The 11,629-nt window shown below is 41.6% G+C and overlaps 1 protein-coding gene across 3 annotated transcripts in view; it reads right to left on the bottom strand.

Annotated features, from left to right (window-relative positions):
* The window catches only part of LOC126393124 (nck-associated protein 5-like), a 114,992-nt gene that overhangs the window by 47,959 nt on the left and 55,404 nt on the right, over window positions 1-11,629 (bottom strand). For all 3 annotated transcript variants that reach the window (XM_050049002.1, XM_050049001.1, XM_050049003.1), the window contains exon 7: window positions 8,803-8,922. In XM_050049002.1, coding sequence (XP_049904959.1) covers window positions 8,803-8,922 — 120 coding nt within the window. The remainder of the gene's footprint in view (window positions 1-8,802; window positions 8,923-11,629) is intronic.

Genomic DNA, 11,629 nt, shown 5'->3' on the forward strand with positions numbered 1-11,629 from the left:
AATAGCGAGTTACAGTAATCCAGCCTAGAGGTAACAAAAGCGTGGACCAATTTTTCTGCATCTTTTCGGGTCAGGATAGGCCTAATTTTCGCAATATTACGCAGATGAAAAAATGCAGTCCGTGAGGTTTGTTTTAAATGAGAATTAAAAGACAAATCTGGACATGGAGGGCTCTCAGAGATAGTAGGTGCTCTGAGGCCCATGACCACTCTCAGAGATAGTAGGTGCTCTGAGGCCCATGACCACAGGTTCTCCGCCATCACTAGCAGGGCTGCGGAGTGTACGCCGCCCTGTCTGTTGATGTATGCGACCGTGGTGCGGTTGTCGGTCCTCACCAACACATGTCTCCTCTTCAGCAGGTGAACGAAGTATTGGAGAACCAGGAACACTGCCTGTAGCTCGAGGAGGTTGATGTGACGGTCCTCCCCAGGAGGCCACACACCCCCTACCGCCCTCCCCAGGCAGGTGCCTCCCCACCCCATCAGGGAGGCATCAGTGAACACCGATGTATATGAGGTCACTCGACCCAGCGGTGTCCTGGCCAACAAACGTTGTGGGAACCCCCAGTAACGCAGGTTGCCCTGCACCGTTGGGGGGACCGTCACCAGCCGAAACTTCTGCCTCTTGAGGTCTAAACGTAGGCTGGCGAACCACCTCTGCAGGCGACGCATGTGCAGCAGTCCCAGGAGAACCACTGGGTGAGCCGCCGCCATGTGTGTCAACGCCTGCATAACCGTCAAGGCTGTAACTCGTGGACCCCGTTGCAGCTTGAGAATCTCCTGCTGTAGGGCCATCCGTCTGGACTCCGACAGAACGGCCCTCAGACTGACAGAGTTGAGCACAACCCCCAAGTACTCGGCCTGCTGGCTTGGTTGGGGGATGCTCTTCTGCCAGTTGACAGCAAAACCTAGTTTGGTCAGGCTAAGTATCAACTGGGCTGTGTGAAACATGGCCCATTGTTTGGACCTGGCCATTACAATGAGGTCGTCTATATAATATATATAATAAAAGAAGACCCTCATCCCTTGGCTGCGCAGCGGCTGTAGCGCCGCGTCCACACACTTGCTGAACGTACGGGGGGCCAGGGAATAGCCAAATGGGAGCCTGTTGTATTCGTAAGTTTTTCCCTGGAAGGCGAAACGCAGGAACTTCCTGTGTTTTGGCGCCACCTCGACGTGAAAATAGGCGTCCTTCAGGTTGATGGTTGTAAACCAGTTGCCCGGCTGGACCAGTTCCAGCAGCCTCTTTATTGTTAGCATGCAGAACGTTTTGCGACCAATACGCATGTTCAAGGCACGAAGGTCCAGGATGGGTCTGTAACCTCCCGTCTTTTTGGGAACCAAAAGTACGGGGAGTAGAACCCCCGGTCTCTGTCGTGGGGAGGGATGACAGACACGGCCTGTTTTGACAACAGGTCCTGAATTTCCACCTTGAGAAAATCTACCTCCTGCTGTGAGGATAGATTGTTCTCCTGTATGCCTCTGAACGCTGGGGGGAGCCCACAGAACTGGAGTGAATAACCTAGTCTGAGGGTCCTGTCAAACCAGTTTGTTAACGCACAGCTGTTCCGCCATTCCTCGTAAAACAACGTGAGAGGACGTGCAGAAAGCTGTGGAGCGGCTAACAGAAAACTGTAGAGGACGTGCAGAAAGCTGTGGAGCGGCTAACAGAAAACTGTGATACGCCAATTCGGCCCTCTCCACCACCAAACCCACCATAAAGGGGAGTTAAGGTGGTAAGAGGAGGTAAGGTAGGCATGTCCTATTGGCCGGCTACGTACATGCAAAATTTCAGTGGGCCATCGCGTGTACGCGATTGGAGGAGATTATACCCATAGAGTCCAGTAGAGGGCGAAGCCTGTGTGAGATATAACAGGGCGTGTCCTCTGACGTGTCAGTAGTGACTTTCTGTGCCCTTTCATCCCGTAGGCCTCCCACGGAAAATCTCTGTTCATCCCAAACATGTTTTCTATTGTCCTGAGGACACTGTCTTGAGCCCTACTTTTTAGCCTGTGTAAAATCAAAGCGACACAACATTAAAACATCAGTCACTGCCATCAGCATCGGTGAATGTCATCTTATTTGCCGCTAGGCCAGTGACAGTTGTAAGGTGAATAGTGACCGAAACTGATATTCAGCCAAGAAATTGGTGCATCCCTAATGAAGCTTTAGCAAAAGTTCAGTCAGAAAGACAAAACTTTTCATGCTTAGGCTGTAAGTTTTCTTTTTCACCCTGTCATTCACTCCTTGTACTCATCCTGACTCACTCTCAGTGTCACCGTCCAGATCTGTCAGTCACCAGCTGTTCTTTTAGCTTATTCACAATCAACCAATAGCACAGCAACACACCTTTTTGTCGGCCTATCATCCTACTGATCCTCATTTTAAATATGGTTCTTTCTTGCAGCACTCATGTGTGCCCTCCACCTCCCCATCACCACCTTGTCTTTACAAATTTATCAGCTTCACCTGCCTCAGCAGCCATGGAGTCAGCAGCCACCTGCACCAGTGTCTGGACTCCATGGGGGAATTTATCTTGCTGCCGCTCAGGTTGTCCCTTGATCACAAAATATCTCCCTCTGGTGTCCAAGTGCCAAAGACTACTGTTAAATCTTAATCAGCAAAAATCATCTGTTCATCTGTACACTCATATTCCTTATTAAATATTATCTTTACTTTATTCTTCTCTCTCTCTTGATTGAAATAGCAGCTATGCTTCATTACAAGTACAATTACAATTACAAGTACCAGAAACCTCCCAGAAAATGACCACACACGGTAAATCTGATTAATATCAGGACTGTGTCAAACTCCAGAATTTGGCCAACTAATTATAGTTGTAAGTCAACAGTAAATAAATATTGAGACTTTGTTTAATCAGGCTCTAAGGAAAAATGTCAGCATGTACAAACTTCGTTCTGGCAGAAGCAGCAGGGCAGCTCTGCAGTGATACATTCAGTTCTCCTACAAGGACAAGATCCCTCTTTCAGCGGAGTCTGCAAGTTTGACCTTTACAGAAAAGGTTAAAGATGAAGGACAGCATTTCCTGCTCTGCTGGCTCGCAGAATTCTTAATTACCTGGTGTGGGAATTCCTACACTTTCCAAGACAACTTCCATGAAGATGGAAAAAGACATATTTGCAGTGTTCAAACAGTTTATCCAAGATTTTTGTTAATTACCAATTCTGTCTGTGATATCAAACTGGTCCCCTGAATACAGAGAGCTTGAATTTGTCAGAGGAGAGGAATCATGCTGAGAACCCTGACAATCCAAAGAGACCTTTAGAAACAAAGCAACTTGAAACTTCTCGCCTGCCTTCTGCATAATGATTATGACTCTCTGCAAGAGACAGAAGGGTCATTTCATTAGAGTTTGAGTAGTTTAACAAAGTTTTGGCTGAAATTCTACCAGCACTCGAGTCAAGACCAATTAAGGGTCTATGTTTAAGATGTGGAAAAGACAAAGAGCCAATACAAATCTAAATTTAATATGCGGAAATCAGATATTTTATTGGCCAGATACACTACATTTTACATTTAAGCCATAACTAAAGTAAGTCTTAGCTGTCAATCTAACATCACAATGAAATGTCAAATGAAGCCTTTGATACTCATAAAGTTAATAACAAATCATGTTTAAGTAGCCTCATGCACTCCATCATGGAGTTTTGTCAGACAGCCAGTCTAAATGACATTTATCTGATTGTTAATAACTCTTCCTTTTTGCATTAAAACCTGCATTTTAATGGATATTTCAAGCTGTAAAATAGACGTTTGGAGTTAAGAGAAAGCGGAAAATGCAAACATACATGAAGGTGTGTATGTGCATGCTTCTGCCACCGAAAGCCATGAAAATCGTGTCCCTGTAATGTTCATGGAACACTTTTGATGCTGATAAAAAGCCTGATGTTCATAAGTTATCCTGTGTAGCAGTAGCTTTTATAACTTATGTACTCTAGGTTTATTTTTCATCAAGGAATGGCTTTAGTGCTTTCTCTTATGTGGCATTATACTTGTTTGGTCAGCAGTTTGAGACAATACCTCAAAGGAGGTGTCCAACACCAAAAGCATTAGAGTTGGCAACCCTGAACTCATTCTGAATGATATTCAAAGACACAGCAGATCTGTAAGCTGCTAGCTCAAACCTGCCACTCAGAAGTTGATGTGATTATATGACCAGAATATGGCATTTAAAGGAAATGTTTTCCACAAATGCATGCAATGTCCAGCTGTAGACAATATTTCTTAAGTGATGCAGTATATGAGCTGACTTTCAAGACCAACAGACCTTTTTAGATACCAATCATGGGTGTTTTTTAAGGATCAGTCACAGTGTTTCCAGTGGGGATAATGCCACAAAAAGTGGTTGGTTTCTCCAAGACATCACTGCTTTACCTGCTGTGATTGTGAGATAATTTGGTGGTTGAATTTCTTGCCTCTGGTACTACACCTGCCAAGCTGCAGACCACTACAGACCACTGGTCAAGACCAACAAACAACAAAACTGGTTTTTAGTAAATCATCACTGTGTTTCCCGGGGGTTTTAAGACATCAGTAGTGGGTGTTTTTTTAGTGATCTATCACTATGTTTCCAGCTGGGATAGTGCCATGAAAGGTGGTTGTTTTTTCCAAGACATTGCTGCATTTTCTGCTATGATTGTGGGATAATTCTGTGGTGACTTTCTTGCCTCTGGTACTATGCCTGCGAGACGCCTGCTAAGCTGCAGACCACTATCGACCACTGTTTGAGATCAACAAACAACAAAACCAGTTGGTTTTAAGCATGTCATCACTATTTTTCTAGCAGCTTTTTAGACACCAATCTTGGGTGCTTATAGCATGTTTTTGCACCACAAAAAGAGGTTCTTTTTTCCAAGACATTGCTGCGTTTCCTATTGTGATTGTGAGATAATTTGGTGGTTGACTTTCTTGACTCTGGTACTACATATCTGTTTTTGTTGCTGCTTGCCTTCTGCCTAAATACAGAATAAACACACCAAAGCTAAGAGGAGGGAAGCCTACTCAACAAAACAACAAATTATATTAAGACTGGACCCAGGATCACATGCTTGCAGCCTGACTTCAAATAATGAAGGCGTGTGGACAAGCAGCACACTGTACCAGTATTTGCAGAGCTGTGGCTATTCAACAGCACAGCACACACTTACAAAGTGTCGTATCTTTGTAATTGGCTCCAACAAGTATGTGTATTCCCGCTGGTACAATGACAGTGAGGGATCCTCATTGCAGTCCAATAACCCAACATTTCTGTCAATTACAGCTTTCACTTCTTTGAAAATGAAGGGCTAACAAGCTGGGCTCCACCATCTATTACATGGGTTTTCTTTCAATATTCAGCTCGAAATTCAAAAAGAATCATCCGTCCATCAAAATTATCATCCATCATCAATTATTCATGGTAGATCTTTACAGCTGACTTTAGAGTCATGCAGTAAGTTTCAAAACAGAACACTTATTTCTATCCTTTGCAACACAACCCTGTTGTAGTTATTTGCAGAACAAGTGTATTTGTTTGCTCTGCAGTTTCTGTTTTATGATAAATGCTTGTTTGGGAGATTGTCACTTGCTAAACCCTCAAAATTTGGGAGGTAGGGTACTCAGTGCTGAAATATGCATAAATATAGCATATATCAGTTTTGGAATTTAATACCAAAACAAATCTACTTGTATTATAAATGGATGGAAAGTATGACTCAGCTCACCATTCATATTTTGAAAATACTTCAGATCTAATTGGATTTGATCAGTTTAAAACGTGTCCATCCAGCCAGCGCCGAGCAGCATGAGAGCAGCGCTGCCTCATTATTGTTGGATGCCGATCAAAGCTGCCAAATCCAGCCCCTCAGCAAGGTCACATAAATAGACCTCAAAATACTTAAAATAATTCTACAAAATGAATCAGCCAACCTGTGGATCAAAGGATTGCTGTAGAAAAAGGTTAAAAGGAAATTTAAGTTTACAGAGTGCTGTCATACTGAATATCAGTGTTGTTCAAAGGAGAAAATGCATATAACTGCAGTTTACTATGGTGTCTTATAATGTGCATAATGAACATTTTAAAAGAAACATGAGCATCAGCAAAATGGTAAAAAAAAAAAAATAATAAAGATGGTCGACAGTAAGTGACAACAGCATTTAGTAAAGACTTTCTTTTTTAGTATCATAACATTCTTCAGTACTAATTGTTCTGACTTTTCCTGTCCTAAACAGACTCCTTGCTACAAGATTTTATTATTTAAATAACTCCTTTGTAATGCCTAATCCTGTCTTGGTGACATATCTGGCAACCAAAGCACCTTTCTAAGGCTTTTGTTATCATGCCCTTAAATTTGTTGTGGCAAGTTTCAGACAATAGCTGATAAGAAAACAAAAATCAGCACGTATTAATGTTGTGTGAGTACCATAGTGCTGAAAGAGTATGTTACAATCATTGTTCATTTGCTGGAGATATTTAAAAATTACTTTGTAGCGGTAGTAACAACCTAAATCTAACCTAAAAGTTGCCATAACTGTGTTTTTGGGGAGGGCAGTGGAACAAGCTAAAAACAAAACACTGTAATCATCACCTTAAAGAGTGCTGCAGATAGCTACAAGTTAGCCCTGGTTCCCTTAACAAGAAGTCAGTGAGTTTTTCCATTGGATTTTGAATTATTTCAGAAAATAAGCTCTGTGGCAAACAAATGTTTATGACAGTTACATGGTTTATTCAGCAAGATAATCTCAAAAATGAACACCACTGTTGTGATTTTTAAAGTGTAAATGAAACCACCAGAAGTAAAAAGCTAAAATTGGGCTATAAAAAAACTACAACACCGTCACGTGACTTCAACATCGCCAATATAACAAGGCCGTTAAGCCGTGTTCTGTGTGATGATGCTCTGTAGTTTCATTTAGCCACTTGTTAGCAACCGCCTTCTTAAGACTCATAAAAGTTTCAGTAGCCTATTAACAAGTGGGGTATTTACTGATGTAGCCTATGTTATGTCATAGAACAAAACAAAACCACAGACCTTATTTCAGGCATTTAATAAAAAAAACATTCAAAAACCCACTGACTTCAAGACAAGAGAACTGGAAGTGCAAAAATGTTTACTCATTTTTGAGTTTTTGGACTTCACCACCAAGTTTTTATGGCTAAATGTTGGCAAACAGTTGCCTATTTACACATCCAGCAGAGCATCGTTAGTACTCATTTTCAGTTGTGTTTCTGGCCACTTGATGTTTGTAAGTCCACTATTCACTTTTAGCTCTGTTTTTGGTCTCCTTTGAGTTTGAACGATGCTGCCCTTTAGCCAATCACAATGGAGGGGGCGGGGCCAAGACGTGCTGGTGCAGGTGTACCTCCGTGTCAATGGCGACCGCTCCATCCAAAACACCGTCTTGTCAACGGGAAAAAAAATTTTTTTTCTAGCGGATGTCTTAGTTACAACATGTTTGAGCTAACTGGAGTAGTTTCATGTCGAATCCGACAACAGGAGGCTTTTAACAGATGACGTCCTGATGTTAGCTTTGCTGCTGCTGTTAGCTGTCCCTGTCAGCTGCAGCCACTGATGCTTTCTCGACATCGTGATTTCACAAAACTGCTTTGCTAGCTCAATCGTGTTGTAACTAAGATATCCGCTGGAAAAAATATTTTTTTCACAGACCGTTTATTGAGTTACTGAGTAATTACAGACACTGCTAACGGGGCTAACAGCTAACGGTTAGCCCAGCTAATCTACGATAACCATGTTTTTACTTACAAAACGTGCACACAGAAATAGTAATGTTTGTTCAATCATTGTGTTTATAGACTTTACAAACATCAGATTAGTCTAAACGGTGATATAGTGACGTGAAAAATGTGAGATAGGCCTATATATATAGCTAGCTAAACTCTGCTGATTTTCTACCCAGAAGTATTTGTAAACAACAAGGCAATTCCCTGGGGGCACCGCCAGAAGTGAAGGGGGTGAGCGATCCCCGAGGCCCCTGCACTTCCGTTAGTCGAAAAACTACAGGCAGTGCCTCCAGAGGTAAAGTAAGAATTTTTTTTTTTTTTTTTTTTTTTTTTTACCGATGGATTTCCAGATTGATTGTAAATTGATAATTAGAAGGAAGTTTGCATGCCAGGAAAGCAAAACAGTCAACAAAAAGATCCTAAAATGCTTCGAGGAGCTGAGAGGAAATGCAGAGCAGTGTGATAACTGTCTATGGATTGTCAGTTAATCTTTCTTTCTTTTCTTTTTTTTTTTTTTGTATGAAAACATTGATTAGTGCAGCTTTAAAGCTCTACAGCCCAGTTAGTGGTGAAGCTCAACGACTGAACATGATGGCTAACAAAACTACAAGAAGGCTCAAGTTTTAACCAATTATCCCTCCCGCTGTATGGTTGAGAGCATTCCAATTAGAGGAACATGTGCAGCTCTGCAGCTCACTCTCCAGCTACAGCTGGGTGGCTCACTATTAGGCTCAATTCTGACATGATTAGCATAAAGGAAGAGTGGTAAGGGGTGGTAATGCCTGTTTGATGGCCCAGTGCAATTTGAACATGCCAATTTGACACTAAGCACACTGGTTAATAACGTACAAAAAATAAGGCCCAAATGGATCCATTTCCAAATCTGTACATCCTAACAATTTAAATTTAATTGCACCCTGGGTAGATTTCTCCCTCTTTGTGGTCCTTTTCAAAGTTAGTAACCTTTAGAAGTAGAGCACTGCTCATGTAAAATTCAAACAGCCTTGAAGCAGGTTAGGTCTGTCAGTGCCTGTTTGTATCCATTGTGCCATGTGTTCCTACCTGGGAGACAGGAATCGTGGACATTTTGACACGTTGTTGAAACAGCACACTCAGTATGCGGTTTTGCTGCTCCAAGTCAAATACACGGGTCCGCAGCTTCACACATTCCTCTTTCAAGTCCTAGAAACCCCCCCAAAGAGGAGAAAAAATGGACAGATAACTGCGACTGATGGGGGTATTTCAGAGAACTACACGTGTACCAGATGCTAATGTAACAGAAACACGACACAATGCACAATGTTTTCATGCAAGATGTATCCTCATGCTGCAAGGTGTGCTTTCTGTGTAGAATGTTGAAAATATGCACTATCAAGATCGATATGTGGTCCGACACATAAATTAGTGCAATTATCATAAACAAATGACTCCACATTCAAACGTGTGAAGTAAATAAATGTATGTATGTAATTATTGTAGCAAAGTCGTTTTGAAGTGCTCATGTATTTCAGTAATTAAATTTATTGAGGTTTCTTTCCTTCAAACTACCTCCTCTACATTTATCTGATGGCTGTAGTTACCTTGCAGTACAGGGTTCAAATGCTTACAACCAACATTAGAAACAAAATGAACCTTTCTTAATGATCAAGACTTTTATTTAATACTTAGGTACATTTTGCCAAATGCCTGTACTCTTATCAGTCCACCGTTGATCCAGTATTGAATGTTTGAGTGTTACTTTCATTTATTATTCCACCTGGCTATTTATGTGAATGATTTAAATGATAGTACTCTATTGAACTTTTAATGATAGTAGCCTCTTAGTTGTAACATTGGTCGCAAGATAAGGACTACATTTTTCAAAACTCTTTCAATCCCTCTCCATCTTTTTTTTCTTTCACTTTGCCTTTATGTGCAATTTTGATCAATACTTAAAACTTTAATGCTGTTTTGTAGTAAAAAAAAACATACCAATAGATTCCTGTGGAATCCATACCATTGGTTTATGATGAAAAGTGGCATGCCATAGAGCAGGGGCAGGCAACCACGTGTGACTCTTAAGCCCCTCTACTCTGACTGTAAAACTGTGAAGCCTATATACCAATATATTTATTTTCTTTTTTTTTTTTTTTTTAACATTTCAACAACTAAACTGAGTGTAATACATCTACTGCCTGGCATCTGTTCCTCAAAATTTTGCAGGACCTCAATAGCAGTAGCTAGTCTTGGACCTCCCTAGCTGGTTAGCTATGGATGCCAAATCCAAAAGGTTAAAAGTTTTGGAATAAAATAGAGAATGGACAGATTTGTTTGCTTTCACTGCCAGCTCTCCAAAGTTAAGGTACCAAATAATCACTAAAAGTGGCCTGCGCAGTAGCCACCTTGTGGTAAAACACATAAATAAATGCTCATTTAGACTATTAATATAGGCTAATTTAGACTTAATAGGCTGTTACCTTCATTGTAAGGCTCAAAAATGTTTTGTACTCCACACAAATTTTATTATTATTATTATTATTAATATTATTATTATTGGTCAAAAATGGCTCCTTTGATAGTAAAGGTTGCTGACCCCTGTCCTAGACAGACTCAGATTTTAGTTCAGTTGACATTTTCTAAAGGATATTTTATTAACTGATTGATTGATAGTGAGAGAGATATAGAGGGAAGAACCTGCAGCAGAGGGGACTGGGCTGGACTCAAACCCAGGGCTCCGTGGTGAAGTCTCAGCCTTACAAAATACTTAACCCACAAAATGACCATCTGTACATTAGGTACTTATTGGGTGTTGCCTTGAATTTGTGAAGAAAACGTTTTTCTTGCGTGCCTCCACCGTGAACAGAGAATCCATAAAAGGCGAACAATCTTCATGAATTGAAATAAAGAGGGATCTTGTTATATCATATTTGGGCAAGAGGCTGTCGCTGTGGAGGAGCAATGGATGGATCTGACAGAGAAGCAGACAGCCTGTCACTCACAGCAGCCCGCCTTTACTTATGTGAGTGGCTGAGGTCTAAAAAAAAAATCATCCCCTACAAAACCCCTACAGTTGTTATGAAGGGGGGAATTAGCTTTAGAGACCAAAACTGTCTTTCTACCAGGCTGCTAACCTGTTTATTTCTGCTGTGAAACTGGGCATTTTAACATGGGGGTCTATGGAAACTGAGTCGCTCTTGGAGCCAGCCTCAAGTGGCCGTTCAAAGAACTGCAGTTATTGTAGTGGAGCAACTTAGCTCAAAAACAGGGAGGAATTGTGCAATTTTTGATAAAAGCATGAAATTTGGTACACTTATAGCCAAAGGCATTCTGAAAATAACTGGATATGGAGCCATCTTGAATTGTCAAAATGCCCGCCATGGCAGCCATTTTTCAAAATTGCCACCAGGAACAACAGTTTTCTTATGCGGGATGGATATAATTTGATAGTGAGGTGACAATCACTTAAATTAATTTACTATACAATACCCTGGCCAGACCTAGGGTTTTCAATCAAGGGGAAGTTTATTCACACTCGCCATCACAGAAACAAAGGGCTGTGCACTCTAAGGCAGCTTTTTCTTGATAGCTGGTCTGGCCTGCATCAGGTAGGCATGTCCAGAGGGGTTCATAATATCCCTCATTTACATGGCAAATGCAGATGTGGGTGTGGACACCAGCACTTGACCTTGACACACATGGCCTCCTTGGTAAAGGTAAAGGTAAAGTTCCACTGATTGTCACACACCTGAGTGTGTGAAATTTGTTCTCCGCATTTGACCCATCCCCTGAGGGAGCGGTGAGCAGCAGCGGTGCCGCGCTCGGGAATCATGTGGTGATCTAACCCCCCAATTCCAACCCCTGAAGCTGAGTGCCAAGCAGGGAGGCAATGGGTCCCATTTTTATAGTCTTT

This window comes from Epinephelus moara, chromosome 7 (genome assembly GCF_006386435.1).
Source record: "Epinephelus moara isolate mb chromosome 7, YSFRI_EMoa_1.0, whole genome shotgun sequence".
Classification (NCBI taxonomy): Eukaryota; Metazoa; Chordata; class Actinopteri; order Perciformes; family Serranidae; genus Epinephelus; species Epinephelus moara.